At 45.2% G+C, this 14,952-nt stretch overlaps 1 protein-coding gene and 1 pseudogene across 1 annotated transcript; both read right to left on the bottom strand.

The window, feature by feature from the left end:
- Positions 1-4,158: 4,158 nt before the first annotated feature.
- LOC125533924 (UPF0481 protein At3g47200) lies at positions 4,159-5,964 on the bottom strand. The gene has a single exon (XM_048697249.2). It carries the CDS (start codon positions 5,768-5,770, stop codon positions 4,277-4,279), a length of 1,494 nt encoding a protein of 497 aa, XP_048553206.1. The 5' UTR covers positions 5,771-5,964; the 3' UTR covers positions 4,159-4,276.
- A 6,836-nt stretch (positions 5,965-12,800) lies between these two features.
- On the bottom strand, positions 12,801-14,529 carry LOC147986488 (F-box/LRR-repeat protein At3g26922-like; annotated as a pseudogene).
- Positions 14,530-14,952: the final 423 nt, after the last annotated feature.

Genomic DNA, 14,952 nt, shown 5'->3' with positions numbered 1-14,952 from the left:
ATTTTTATAATCAAACTTTAATTTTTAAAACTTTTTATATATTTGAACTCCTCGCATCAAGATCTTTAGAACAAGATCAGTCTTGGATAATTTTTGAACACATGTTTCGTTAACTAAAACTGAAATATGATTGTTTAGCAGCTTATCAGTGTTTTTAGTAAGGAACTTTGCTGAAAACAATGAAGAACTTCTCTTTTTAATTGTAAAGTGCTAAATAAACAGGATCAGAAGTTGAAGAACTTTTTGAATAGTGGGTTTTGCAGTTTGTTAGAAATATTAAAGAACTTTGCTAGAAAATGTATTTGAAACCAAAGAACTTTATAAACAGCTTGCCTGAACTTTGATGAAAAGTTTATGGAACTTGTTTGAGCCATGCACAATTTAAGTTTATGGAACATTGATGAAAATTTTCAAACTAGTTCAAATATATTCAACATTGGTCTTGTTCTAAAGGTCTTTGCGTCAGAAGTTCGAATATAAAAAAAAGTTATAATTGAATATTGGTTTAGAAGATATAAATGATTTTAGTTTACAAAGGGGTAATAAAATGATGGGTTTGTTTCGAAGAGAGCAGAGAGGTGTGCAGGCAGCATGTTAATTTGACGTGCATGTAAATAGATGATTTGATGTGCATGCAGGATGGGTGGACCGGATACACGTTGTGCATGCAATCAGTTAGACGAGAGTCATGTCCTCGAGGCCCAGGCTTACTCACTAACGCATGCTTATCTATGATCCCTATGTACGCTATGGCCCTTTTTATTCTTCGTGAAGGGGTTCAAAGTGTTTTTTGGTAAAGTTCGTGTAGGGTTTTTTTAGGAAGTGGATGCCATTAGACGTAAATACTACATGATCCGATGAGAGAATCTGTGTAACCCGAAGTTGCAAGGTGGTTTGGGTATAACTAACTCCAGAATCATGAATCTGGCTTTGCTCACCAAGAGGATTTGGAAAAATCTCTCAGATTGACGACAACCTTTGCGCTCAAATTCTTAAGGCCAAATACTTTTTATTAACTCCTCTTTCTTCAGCTGCTCTCCGTGTTCTGAACGGGCTTAAAATCCAAAGAAATTTTAAACTTAGCAGCCAAGTTCTTGGTAGGCAATGGGGCTGACACCGGGTTTTTGTTGGGGAGTGTTGCATGAAAATCAAACAAATTCCTACGAACACCCAAGGTCTATCTAGAAGAAGCATAACACCGAGAGGGAGAGTGTGTCTACGTACCCTCGTAGACTGTTAAGCAGAAGCGTATATCACGCGATTGATGTAGTCGTACTCATCACGATTCAATCATGATCCAAACCGATGAAGTACAGAACAGACGGCACATCCGCGTTCGGCACATGTACGGCTCGATGACGTCTCCTCCTCTTTGATCCAACAAGCGAGGGAGGATAAGTAGATGGGATTGCCGGCAACACGACGGCGTGACGGTGATATTGATGGAGTGATTCCGGCAGTCGAAACAAATTTGGTACAATCGACTTAGTGAGTTCCTCATACAAAAGAATTACTCCAACGATGATGATTGTGCATACGTGTTCATCAAGAAATCCTCATTATGACACCACATTACATCAGTGTATGCTGATGATTATAAAATTATTGGCAACACACAAGATATTGATGAAGGGGGTAATCATCTATAGACGGAATTTGATATGAAGGATGTAAGTAAAAAAACAAATTTTGCTTTAGCTACAATTCGAGCGCCTTCACTCATCTATTATGATACACTGTGTTGTCTATCTCATATTCCAGGAATTCATTATGGACAAGTCTTATCTATCTATAACTTTCATGGTTGTTCAATCTTTAGACGTAGAGAAAGATCCGTTTAGACCATGAGAAAATGAAATTAACATATTGTGACCCAAGGTTCCATATTCTAGTACCACTAGATCCACAAAAATAGTTGGTTGGGAATCAATAATATCTTTTGATATCTCTAATGCATCAAACATATTGTCCTAGTTTATCAGTTTTAGAGAAATCTAGACACCAATACCTTCAGACACATCAATCAGATCTTCACTATGTCAGATCATACATGAGGGAGTTATGGACTAAGGGATCCTCAGGGCGTCGGTCCGTTGGATGTGGGCCGTACTGGTGAAGCCGCATAGCGACAGAAGATCTATGAAGCCGTGGTGTGCCCTCCAAATCAAGGATAGGCGGGATCTCTTTACCTCTTATTGTAATCTGTCTCCGGTAACCCTAACCCTGCCAGTGTCTATATAAACCGAGGGTTGTAGTCTTTAGGGAGAGAGCTACATCAATCGCCTCATCACCTCAGGGTTTAGCTCATGCTGATCTCGAGGTAGATCTACTCTGTAACCGTACTATACATCCAATATAATCAAGCAGGACGTAGGGTCTTACCTCTTTGAGAGGGCCCGAACCTGGGTAAACACCGTGTTCATCGTCCGTTGTTCCCCATCGATCTCAGATCCACAGTTCGGGACCCCTACCCCGAGATCTGCCCGTTTTGACACCAACAATACACATGCTCTGTGTTATGTTTGGTATGATATCCATCTCATGTAAGTCTTTAAAACAGACCTTTGTGGCTACATCCACCAATCATTCTTAAGTACGAGACATCACTTGTAGTATTCGTGTAGCTTCAAGGAATGATGAATCATATAAAACAATCATGTGGAATTGGTTTCATTGAACTACCAACCATTATTTCAAAGATAATGTTGCTTGTGTTGCTCGGATGCAAATATGTTACTTAATATGCAATATCACCATATTGCCCATCCTGCAAAGTCAAATCATATGACAATCTCACTGATCTGCTCACGAAGTCTCTATCAACTTCAACATTCCGAGAAACATGTACATGGAATTGGTATGCGACGGCTTCGACATTTGCAAGAATTAAGGTGGGGGGGGGGGGTCTCTTCCTGAACTATAATCTATTCAAACATTACATTATACTTCTTTCCCCTTTATAAGTTTACTCTCAAGGTTCTCATCAAGATTTGTAATGAGGTAATATCAAAAGAAGAATACATGGAAGACATCTTATTTTACCCACTGGTTTTTTTAGCGGATGTATACAAGTCATATGTATTGCCCTCTAAACTTACCAATGAGTTTTATCCTTTCGAGGTTTCCTCGTGTAAGTTATCAAAAAAGGCAATTACCATCACATGTCATATCTTTTTCTCGTTATATTTTTTCACTATATTTTACAGGAGTTTTCAATGGCATACCAGATCACACTCTTTTCCTTTATGAGTTTTCTCATAAAAAAATTTAATGAGGCGATATATGCGATACTTTTAGTTTTTCTTGCTGGGATTTCTAAGGAATGTATATTCAAAGCATATTTGTTGTTCTCTAATTTCACCAATGAGTTTTCTCCTTCTTCAATTTTTTTTTCTCATATGAGTTATCAAGCAAATAATAATCATTATATGTTGCATCATTTTCTACTTGTTGTTTTCCCACTGAGTTTCAAAGAGTTTTAGCAACATATCTGCACTATTTTTCTCATATTTTTCCACAAGGTTTTTTGGGGGAGACTCAAGATTGTACAAATGATTTCTCTAGATGGAAGATGAATATGCAAGAAGCCTTCAATGATGAATCATTTAAGAAGCAGTGTTGTACGAGGAGTTTTAGGAATTAATTAGCACATTCTTATTAACAAACCATCATTAGCAAAGGGGTGTGTGTGCAAGCCCCTTCTCTCTATGACCAAAAGGGGCCTGCTATGGAGGGATGCCTCCAAATAGGCACCACTTCTCCCAATCTCTTTCAGATATATATAAATATACACTTGAGAATCAATAGAAATCAGGACTGATCATCCATTTACTTCATTTCAATATCGTTTTACTCTAACGATGACCTCCACTATGCTTTGGCGCCCATGGTGTATTGCACGTTGGCACATGGCTGGTGGTAGTGCCAGCTACGTACCTCTCACCCATCACGGGGCAGTTACGACTAATCATATACACTATACATTACTATATCCTACTGCCAAAATTGGTTGCTGCGCGGTTCAATTAAGATTGGTATAGGGGACGTCAAGAAAAGAAAAAGGGTGGTGGAGGGCTTCAACAGAGAACACTAGATCAGCACAAACTCACTGAACTTAGCCAGTGAAATGCTATAACTGAGAATTTTAAGTAGCAAATGGTACTAGCTCGATCACATACAGGGAACTGATTAGTTGTAGCAAGGAAAGGGAACAGCAAGATACAAGATACTACAACACACGCTCGCCATGGCAGGAGAGAAGGTGTAGCTAGCTTGATTACCGGAAAGACTTGAGCGTCGCAAGGAAACCCGCGGCTCCAACAATGGTGGTGATCACCGTGATGATGGTTGTGCGGTTCCGGTAACCGAACCTGTAGAACATGATCCACGGCCGCCTAGCGTACCTGTAGTTTGCAATGTCTACAATGGTCTTGTAATAGCGTCTCCCGATCCGCAGGTGCTTCTCGACCCCGGTGAACAACTTGAGCACGTCCTCGTTGGTGAGCCCTGCTCCTCCTTCCAAGATATGCTTGTTTCGTAGCTCCTGCACATCACTCACGCTGTCCGTAACCATGCCCAGGAGCCAGAGGTACGAGCAGACAGTAGACATTTCATCATCATCTTGATCAAAATCAGGGGTCGTGCACATCTCGAAAACCGCCATGTTGACGAGGAAGGTTGCGGTTGCGTTGCCTAGGGACACCGACGCCAACCTGAGCTCGCCGGTGAAGCACCCTCTGTCGATGTACATCTTCTTTAGGTCTTCTTTAATATCGTTGGGTGTGACCTCAATGCCAATCTCTGCAAGTTCAATGACGCCGACAGACCATGATACTTCCTTGACCTTGTCAGATAAGGGGCTGGGCTCGGGCACTTTAGTATTTCCTACAATGTGGTATCGTAGGAGGCCAAGGAGATGCGGCGGTGTGTAGTTAGGTAGTGGAGCAAGAACAAATTCAAGCTCTTGGCGGGTATGCATTTTGTCTATTTTAACGCGTCGAACGAACAACTCCATGGTCGGGGGCGTGCGCATGAACCTTTTGAGCGTGTCAACCACCACCCAGGGGAGTTGGTTCTCAAGCAGCACGACGTCACAGAAGATGCGGCTGTCGTTGGAGCTGAAAACACTATGCAACGACGGGTCCACATCCACGGTGGTCTCGTCATCATCGTCTTCGTTTACTCTTCTGCACCAAAACAACATATACTGCAGCAGGAAACAGCCATCAAAGAACAGCATGTGCTTGAAGTCGTCGTCGCTGGCAGTTCGCATCTTGTCCTCCTCGTAGTGCCCGCGGGCCACCTCCGCGACCGCGCAGACCGCCCCATACACCTCCTGGATGGAGCAGCCCGTGTTGTCGATGAAGTGGACGGCGGCCGCATGCTTGATGCTCTCCATCTGCTTGAGGGCTTCGCTCTCGCCGTGGTGATAAGGGCCGATGGACACCACCTTGGGGGCCTTGTACGAGGCCAGATCTTCCATGTTTGGCGGGAACAGGTGCATCTTCATTGCCATATTGTCCACCGTCTGCTTGAGTGACTGTGTTACTTCATTGAACACTAGTTCAACTTCAACCGCGTGCTGATGATGAGTACTCTCCTGAACCAGCTGCTGCTGTCCAGTAGAGCTGACCACCAGATCACTGTTGCTAGCAGGAGCAGCAACTGTCATCTGCAAAGGGAGGCCAGGAACCCATACATTTGGTTCCGTGGTCGGCCTCCCCTCCCAGTAATCAGCCAATGCCAGCTGATACTCGTAAGGTACCTCCATGTTAACAAACTAAGAGACTGGGGGTTTAACCCTCTTTTCGAAAGGAAAAACAAAACCTGAATGGATGCTATTGCCAACAACAAAAACTACACTGCTGGTTTCAAAGGAGAAACATGTACAAATGCCTTATAGCAGAGACTGAAAAGAGAAGACAGGAGTTGAGACTTGAGAGTTATCGTCTATGAAGACGTCGCTCCTCTTTATAGGGCAGCCGCCCACGCGTAGTTTTCTCTCTTCTTATTCGTTCAAGATTAACGCAACCGTATATAAATGGAAAGAAGGGGAATAATGGCCCGGCCAGAACGCCATTGCTACAGACATGTTCGATCGGGACAAAACACGCAGCCGGCATTCACATGCATGTCTCATCAACCAGGTAACCATAATATATATCCGTGCTTGCATAACAGAGGAACCTTTTCACCTTCTTCAACGTGCAGCACAGCCTGGAGGAACCTTTCAACTTGTTCATGATGATTAAGGCTCCCTTGCTCTGAGTGACAAAGCGCTTCTCGCGTTGGATTGGGATCCGACGGTCCATAAGGTCGGAAAAAAGGTTCGACCCCTGGCAAGGAAGAGTCATGTCCTTGAGTCCGAGGCTTACTCACTAGCGCGTGCTTATCTGTGATCCCTATGTACGCTATGGCCCCTTTTTATTCTTCGTGAAGGGGTTCACCTGAAATTTGGTGAAGTTCGTGCAAGGTCTTTCTAGGAAACAGATACCGCTAAATGTAAATACCACATGATCCGATGGGAGGACCTGTGTAGACCGAAGTCGCAAGGTGGTTTGGGTATAACTAATTCCAGAATCATGAATCTGGCTTTGAGCACCAAATGGATTTGGAAAATTCTCTCAGAACGACGACAACCTTTGCGCTTAAATTCTTAAGGCCAGATACTTTACTAACTTGTCCTTCTTCAGCTGCTCTCCGAGTTCTGAACGGGCTTAAAATCCAAAGAAATTTTAAACTTGGCAGCCAAGTTCTTGGTAAGCAATGGGGCTGACACCAAGTTTTGGCCTCCAACTGGATCAACAACTCGCCACTTGATCTCTCATTCCTAGATCTTTTTGTTATTGCTTCGGATCCAAATAATGATGTTAAGGACGCTCTGTCCAATCAACAGACTGCATAGCTTTCTTGCGTATAATCTATCTAATGAAGAACAAGCTTGCTGGAACGCGTTGCAATTCCTCAACCAGATGGAGCTCTTGGCCAAGAAAGATGAGATCTCTTGGTTTCTGACCTCCTCTGGTTTCTTTTTGGTCAAATCGATTTATTATAATCTCATACACGGCCCACACATCCACTACGGCAAGGCCCTTTGGGCTTCTTGGATTCCTCTCAAGATCTGTATCTTCATCTGGCAAGCTGCAAGGACCGGGTTCCCACAATGATCAACCTCTCCTTAAACGCAATGGGTAGGGGATGCGACTGTTATGAAATGCACCTTAGTATTATTTGGGAGGCCAAAGCCACCATATACACATACATGAGAATACTAAAAGGCTACAAGAGGATGCCAAGAGACTAGAATGCAAAAGGCCAAAAGGCATCATTAATATAACTCTAACACACACCCCCCCCCCCCCCCTCAAACTCATGGTGGATTCACAACAATGAGTTTGGAGAGGTGAAATCCATGTTTCGCTCTAGTCTGGACCTTCGTAAAAAAGTCTGCAAGCTGTAACTTAGAAGGCACATACTGAAGAGCAATAGCATGATCCTATACAGCAGCGCGCACATAAGAAGCATCAACACCAATATGCTTTGTGAGCTCATGCTTCACGGGATCTCGCGCAATACTGATAGCACATGTACTGTCTGACAAGAGGGTGGTAGGTGTAGTAACGGAAACACCAAAATCCTTCAGTAACCATCGTAACCAAGTCACCTCTGCCGTCAGAAGAGCCATAGCTCGTAACTCAGCCTCTACACTCGAACGGGAAACTGCAGTCTGTTTCTTGGTCTTCCAGGCAATGAAAGAACCACCAAGAAAAACATAGTAAGCAGAAAGTGAATGGCGATCCGTAGGATCACTAGCCCACGTAGCATATGAATAGGCATGGAGTTGTAACGAGCTAGAACGGGGGAAAAGAGACGACAAGAGATCATGCCACGAAGATATCATAGAACACGAAGATGACTTTAGTGAACTGAAGTGGGAGCAAAAACAAACTAACTTAGAATATGGACAGGATAGGAGATATCTGGACGAGTGACAGCAAGATAAACAAGACTCCCAACAAGATGACGATAACGCGTCGGATCAGATAAGGGCTCACCATCAGAAGCGCAAAGTTGAAGATTAACCTCCATAGGAGTCTCAACAATGCGCTCATCACTAAGAGCCGCACGAGTAAGAAGGTCCTGGCTATACTTTTCTTGGGAAATAAAAAAGCCATCGGAGGTGGAAGAAACCTCAATCCCAAGAAAGTAATGAAGAGGACCAAGATCAGACATAAGAAACTGCTCACTGAGACGGGCTTTGACAAAGGCAATGTACTCAGAATCGTCGCCAGTGGTGATCATGTCATCAACATAGAGAAGAAAAAGAGTGCGGCCACGAGCAGGAAGATGGAGAAACAATGCTGGATCATGAGCGCTCGCTGAAAAGCCAGAAGCACTCACCACAGAGGCAAAACGCTCGAACCAGGCGTGAGGGGCTTTCTAATTAAGGCCATAGAGAGAGCGGCGAAGACGGCAGACCATGCCATCAGAAACAGAATACCCAGGTGGTGGCCGCATGTAAACCTCCTCACGTAGCTCACCATTAAGAAAGGTGTTCTTAACATCAAGCTGAGATACAGACCAGTGGCAAACAAAGGCCACGGCAAGAAGTGTGCGAACAGTGGTCATATGGGCCACATGAGCAAAAGTCTCATCGTAATCACCCCCATGCTCCTGCTGAAAGCCACGAGCCACAAGACGAGCTTTATAACGCTCAAGAGAACCATCAGAGCGAGTCTTAACCTTGTAGACCCACTTACAAGTGATGGGAGGAACACCGGGAAGAAGAGAAACAAGATCCCACGTGCCGGTGCGCTCAAGAGCAGCAAGCTCCTCGGCCATCGCAAACTGCCATTCGGGATGAACAATAACATAGCGATAAGAGGTAGGCTCAAGCATAGCCAAAAGACCATATTGGGAAGGAGAATAGCGGTCATGAGGAGGACAAGACGAGGTCGAAGACCATAAATCGGCTGAGATGAGGAAGAAGGCACACCAGAAATAGATGGCGCATCAGTGGACCCATCCACGACACATGGACGGCAAGTGTAATGGAAAGGAAAAGAGAAATGGGTAGGAATCACCAGAGGTGGAGATGGGGAAGACATCGGTGCCGATGGGGAAGGCATCATTGATGAAGATGGAGATGAAGAAGGTATCGGGGATGAAGGTGGATAGTCATGCAACAAGAGAGGAGAAGAAACTGTGGGAGAGGATGGCACCGTATCTACAACAATGGGGGAAGGACGAGTGGAAATATGGGGCACAGAGGGAGGTGTATCGGGAATGTGAGAAAAGAGATGTCCTCCACAAAAAGGTCGAGGAGGATGGACGTGGGTAGAAAGGACGAGACTCATCAAAAGTCACATCCCGGAAAATACGCATCCGACGACCGACAGGATCCCAACACCGATAACCCTTATGCTCATCGATGTATCCTACAAAGACATACTCAACAGATTGAGCGGTTAGCTTGGTGCGTTCATGTGGGGGAATAAGACCATGGCAAACACAATGAAACAAACGAAGCGTCGAATAATCAGGAGAACGATCAAAAAGACGTTCGAAAGGAATACTACCCTGCAAAGCAGCAGATGGCTGAATATTGATGAGATAAGTGGAAGTGGAAATAGCCTCAGCCAAAAAAATGAGGCGGAAGAGAGGCCGCGATCATTATCGCACGCGCCGTCTCAGGAAGGTGATGATGCTTGCGCTCAGCCACACCATTTTGAGCATGAGCACCAGGACAAGAGAACCGGGGAAGAGTACCCTATTCAGCAAGAAATCCTTGCAACGCACGAGAGATATACTCACGAGCAGAATCTACATGAAAAACACAAATAGGAGTGGAGAATTGGGTATGAACCATGGCAGCAAATTTTTTGTATATAGATAAGACCTCACTACGAGAAGACATGAAATAGATCCAGGTGTAGCGAGTAAAATCGTCTATAAAGAGAATATAGTAGCGATGACCCCCTTTTGAAGCGAAGGGAGCAGGACCCCAAATATCTGAGTGAACGAAATCAATAGGACGCTTAGACACCGACTCATTGTGAGGATAGGGTAGTTGAATCTGCTTACCAAGCCTACAACCTAGACAATCCAACGAAGTGTTGCCGGAGACAGACCCCAGAACACCACGATGAACTAAAGACGAGAGATGAGAACCACATAAATGGCCAAGACGATGATGCCACTGCTGAAAAAGCTAGCAGATGCGGCAACAGGGGCCACGAGATTGGCGGCGGTGGCATCGGAGGGAAGACGAAGCCAGTCAAGCTCCCAAAGACCATGGCGTCGAGGGCCAGCACCAAGCAGAGCGCTTATGCGACGATCTTGAACAGAACATGAATCGAAGTCGAGATTGACCCTACAATTAGAGTCAACAATCTGACTACCTGAAAAGAGTTGCATGCTAAGTCGAGGAACATGAGCAACGGAGGGAACAAGAAAAGAAGATGTGCTAAGAGTGCCTCGACTAGTGACAGGGAGGGGAGTACCATCAGCAGTATGAACACAAACAGGAGACTCGATGGGTCGAACGGATGTCAAAGTGGAGGAATCATAAGTCATATGGAAAGATGCTCCAGTATCAAAAATCCATGAGGATTTACCTGAACGAGTAGAAGGTGGTCTCTCATTGCTCGAAAACTCAGGCGTAGAACCAGCAGAACCTATCGATGAAGAATTCGAAGTATAAGAAGGCATCAGAGTTGCGCAATCTCATGTGCAGACAGAGACACAGTGGTAGACGTCGAGGTAGAACCATATGCTAACAAAGAGCGGACGCCACCACCCGTGAAAGTCGTGTGTAGAGTCGACTGAGAGTTGCGAGTCGATGTAGAACGGTCACCGACGCGCGCGAAAGCGGCAAGGGGAGTCTGTGTAGGCCAGGCACCACCATCACGGGCAGAAGCCACGAGAAGAGTCGACGAATAACGACCATCACAGCCTGCTGAACACGCCATAGAGGGCAACATCAGAGGCGGACAAGCACCAAGCACCGACGGGCAGCTCATATGCGAGACATGATCAATATAGGGAACACCATCGGTAGTATGTGAGCAGGGACGGAAATGCAGGCCCAACCGAAACGACATGTCTCTCTCTCTTCTTCTTTTTTTACTTTCTCTTGTTTTTCTCTTTTTTTCTTTTTTTACACACTAAAGGTTAACAAACGAAATCAGCCCAAAAGGGCCAACGTGAACCCAGCATGCCGAACGAAGCAGCAGCAGCCGCGCTCGTGCGGGAGGCAGGCGGCCAACGAACGAACCAGAAGCAGCAGCGGCTGCCAGGGCGCACGCACGGGCAGTGCCAGGATCGAGGGCGGCCAAATCAGGAGCGCTTCCCGATCTGGGCATCCAGCGACGGCTCCGACCAGGGAGCAGAAGCAACAGAGGTGGCCCGACCTCGAAGAGCCGAAGGCTGGCGGCGACGGCTGGACCTCGAGCCGCAGCCAGAGGCGCGGCGGCGGCGGCCCGGCCTTGAAATTTGCGTCCGGCGGCAGGAATCGGCGACTGAGGTGATCGCAAGCTTGATGGAGGCAGAGATCGAGCGCCGGCGAGAGGGAGATTGGCCTCCTGCGGAGGGAGATGAAGGAGATGAAGGGCCTAGGGGGTGGCGCGCCTGATCCGCGCCGGCAGCCGTGCGAGGCACCTAGAGGCGGAGCTCCTCGGATCGTGGGCGGCCGGGCGTGACGGTTGGTGGTGGGGCGGCTCGAGGGCTGGAGGAGGGCCGCGACCTTGAGTAGCAGCGGAAGAACAGACGGCCTGAAGCAGCCAGAAGAACAGACGCTGGCCGGAAGCGACGGCGGCGGTCGAGCACGAGCTGCACGTGCGAGAGAGAAAAATCTACCTAGGCTCTTAAACCATGTTATGAAATGCAACTTAGTATTATTGGGAGGGCAAAGCAAGCATATATACACATACATAAGAATACCAAAAGGCTATAAGAGGATGTCAAGAGACTAGAATGCAAAAGGTCAAAAGACATCACTAATATAACTCTAACAGCGACGTGCCCTCTTTGAGAGAACCCGGAAAAAGTTGATCACATTCTTTTCCGTCATGCACCTGCTAAATTTCTTTGAAGCTCTGCAAGAGAATTCTTTGGCCCCATGTAGGATCCCAGCTCTTTTCAGGACATTCTAACGCTCCTAGAGAAGTTGAGGGGCCAACAATGTAGGCTTGCTTGGCGCACCTTCATGGCCATGGCGTAGAAAATTGTTGTCCACTCCAACCTCATGTAAAGACTCATACTTTTTTTGTGCACGATAAAACGACCATACAATTCTGTAGTATTCAATATGACATGTCATTCTATTCCAATGTTTTTACTATTCTTTCATTGAGCAATCATGTGAATCAAAGAAGCCATAAGGACGCCAAAAGGACCAGAAGCTCTATTAGTTCTCTGGTATTAATTTTCTCGGGCAAAATATCATCGGTATTCAAGTCGGTGATTGTAAAAGAAAATGCTTTTCCTCTTTTAGAAAGAAAAAATAAAGAAGAAATTTAGTTCTCGAAAGAGATTGAAGTAGTACTCTACTTCCAGCTGACTTTGTGGTTAGCATTATAATATGCTAAATATTGAAACAAGACAAATAATTATGGCAAATGAACATGTCAGTGTCCATAACTGAATTGTTAACCACTTGTATGATATGTCATATTTGAGGACTTCGCTAAACTTAATATATTGGCACGTTGAGCAAAGTCCGGGGATCAATCTTGGAATAATGGTATTATACACACACATTGGCAAAATTTAGAAACGGAGAAAGCAGAAATGTCAGCAACTTAGCTCGCATTAAGATCCAGAAGCTTGATGGATATTACTAACTTTCTCGAGCGGTATGCCATGGGTACTCAAGATATTTAAAACCTTGTGAGCCCTCTCATCAACTTCGTCACATTTGATCTCAACTATCTTCAGATGGCTGCATTCAAGGGGTTGATCTGGTGGAGTGTAACTTCTCTGTGTTTCCACTGGAACTTTAGATACCTGAAGCAAACAAATATTTACCCCATATCATTGATTCATGTGTGGTAAGTAACTGCAATAACAAACAATTGTTCATGTGCAAAATATAATACCTCGGAAAGATGGAGAGTGAGCTTCTCCAGAATTGGTGAATGTTTAAGGAAGCAACTTAATATATTGAGGTCACTAGCAATGCCGGGACACCATTTGCTGAGCAGCAAAGTCTTTAACTTGCTAAATGTAGGGCTCAATTTGAAATCCCTGTTGACAATAAACTGTGCAAGGGAACAAGATTGTGTAAGTAATTTGCTTAAATTTTCTAGTAGAAGATGCGAGTATGCCACGTGGTGGATTGGGGAATAGAAATTTTGCTCGAGATGCCATACTAGAATAAACCTGCAAGAGTTTTAAAACCCATATATATTCATAGATGTATCTAACTATTAAACTGCTCACTATTTATTACTCCTCCATCCTAAAAACCATGTCGCCTAAATGGATGTATCTAGCGTGGTAACTTCTATAGTATATGAATGGATCACACATGTATGAGCAACATAATAATAACTACAACATATTAACTGAAGCGCATACCACTTTAGGATCAACTGACAACTCCAACTGTGTGACTTCTGATAATCCTTCCAAAAGTACGGACTCGCCTCGTCTGTCATCAGCACCACCTTGAGATGAATGACAACCATGACACCGAGGATCATCGCAATCCCCACAGTCATTCTTAGGACAAGAATCACGACAATCTGAACTAAGTATAACACTTGCTGAAACTAACAGTGGCATGTTTTCAACCAGTACTGGAGCCCTACGCATAACATCGATTAGCTCCAGGGAAACAAGGTTAGGCGTACGGATCCGGGTGCGAAAGGGACCCGTCTGAAAATAACTGAGGCTGATGCTGAGATGTTGCAAGGACGGAGAAGTGATGTTCCCACTAATGTCGCTGTCGTCAATCTTGAGATGAACCAGCGCCGGACAACGTGAGAAATCGAGTGTACTGTTGTATACATCCACCATCTGGAGTTCCAATCTGGTAAGGTCCTGAGATATGAGAGGGACATTAGAAAGCATCATCGGCTCGTAATCGTCCTCGTACATATAGATGCCACCGGTGGTGCGCAGCGCCAGCAGCACCCTGGGTCCGCACATCACGGCGTGCCGGAACCACCGGTCCACGTGCTCCTCGTTGGCGGGCAGGAACTCCTTGAAATCGAAGTCGCGCTCGTCGAGGTCGATCTCGAAGGAGTCTAGCTGGGTGCGGGGGTCGCGGAGGAGGAGCACGTTGTGGACGAAGTTGACGAACCACTCCGGGTTGGTGCACCCCTTGACGCCGGTGATGCGCAGTGCAGGCGTGGATCTCCAGAGGTGGCGCCAGCGCCGCGCGAGCAAGCACGTCGGCACCACTTCGTGCGCCGGGAGGAAGGAGAGCACGTGGTAGAGGAGGTCGTCTGGGAGGGAGCTGAGGCGGTCGGCCTGCCCGTCGGTCGCCATGATCGCTTTCTTGGTCTCGCGCCGCTCGAGAGACATTAGGTCGAGCAGGTCGTGGAAGCTCTCGGAACAGACGAACGTGCCTGGGCTGTGGGGTTGGGGAAAGTATCCTGTGGTGCTACCGAACTTATATTACATTTTTATAATACTCAAAAAAAGTTATATTACATTTTTATAATACTAAAAAAATTGAAAAAAAATTAAATACACTCATACAACATCAATGTAGGTTGTCACAAAATTTCAAGTCAAAATTCAAAACACAATTTGAAAAACAAAAATGACAAATTGAACAGTGAATAGTATATAACATAACTTGGGCTCTAGATTTGGCCCATTATCACACTGATGTCAAATTTGTCATTTTTGTATCTCAGAAAATATTTTAAATTTTTATACAAAATTTTGTGACACCATACATTGATGTTGTGTTAACATGTTAGAATTTTTTCAGATTTTTAA

This window comes from Triticum urartu, chromosome 2A (genome assembly GCF_056163025.1).
Source record: "Triticum urartu cultivar PI428250 chromosome 2A, HENAU_Tu73, whole genome shotgun sequence".
In the NCBI taxonomy this organism is placed as follows: Eukaryota; Viridiplantae; Streptophyta; class Magnoliopsida; order Poales; family Poaceae; genus Triticum; species Triticum urartu.
Note: the sequence above shows the minus strand (reverse complement) of the source record. Positions and strands in the feature narration are given on the sequence as shown.

Coding starts and splice junctions, on each gene's coding strand:
- LOC125533924 (XM_048697249.2), bottom strand. CDS start 5,770: ATGGAGGTACCTTACGAGTATCAGCTGGCATTGGCTGATTACTGGGAG.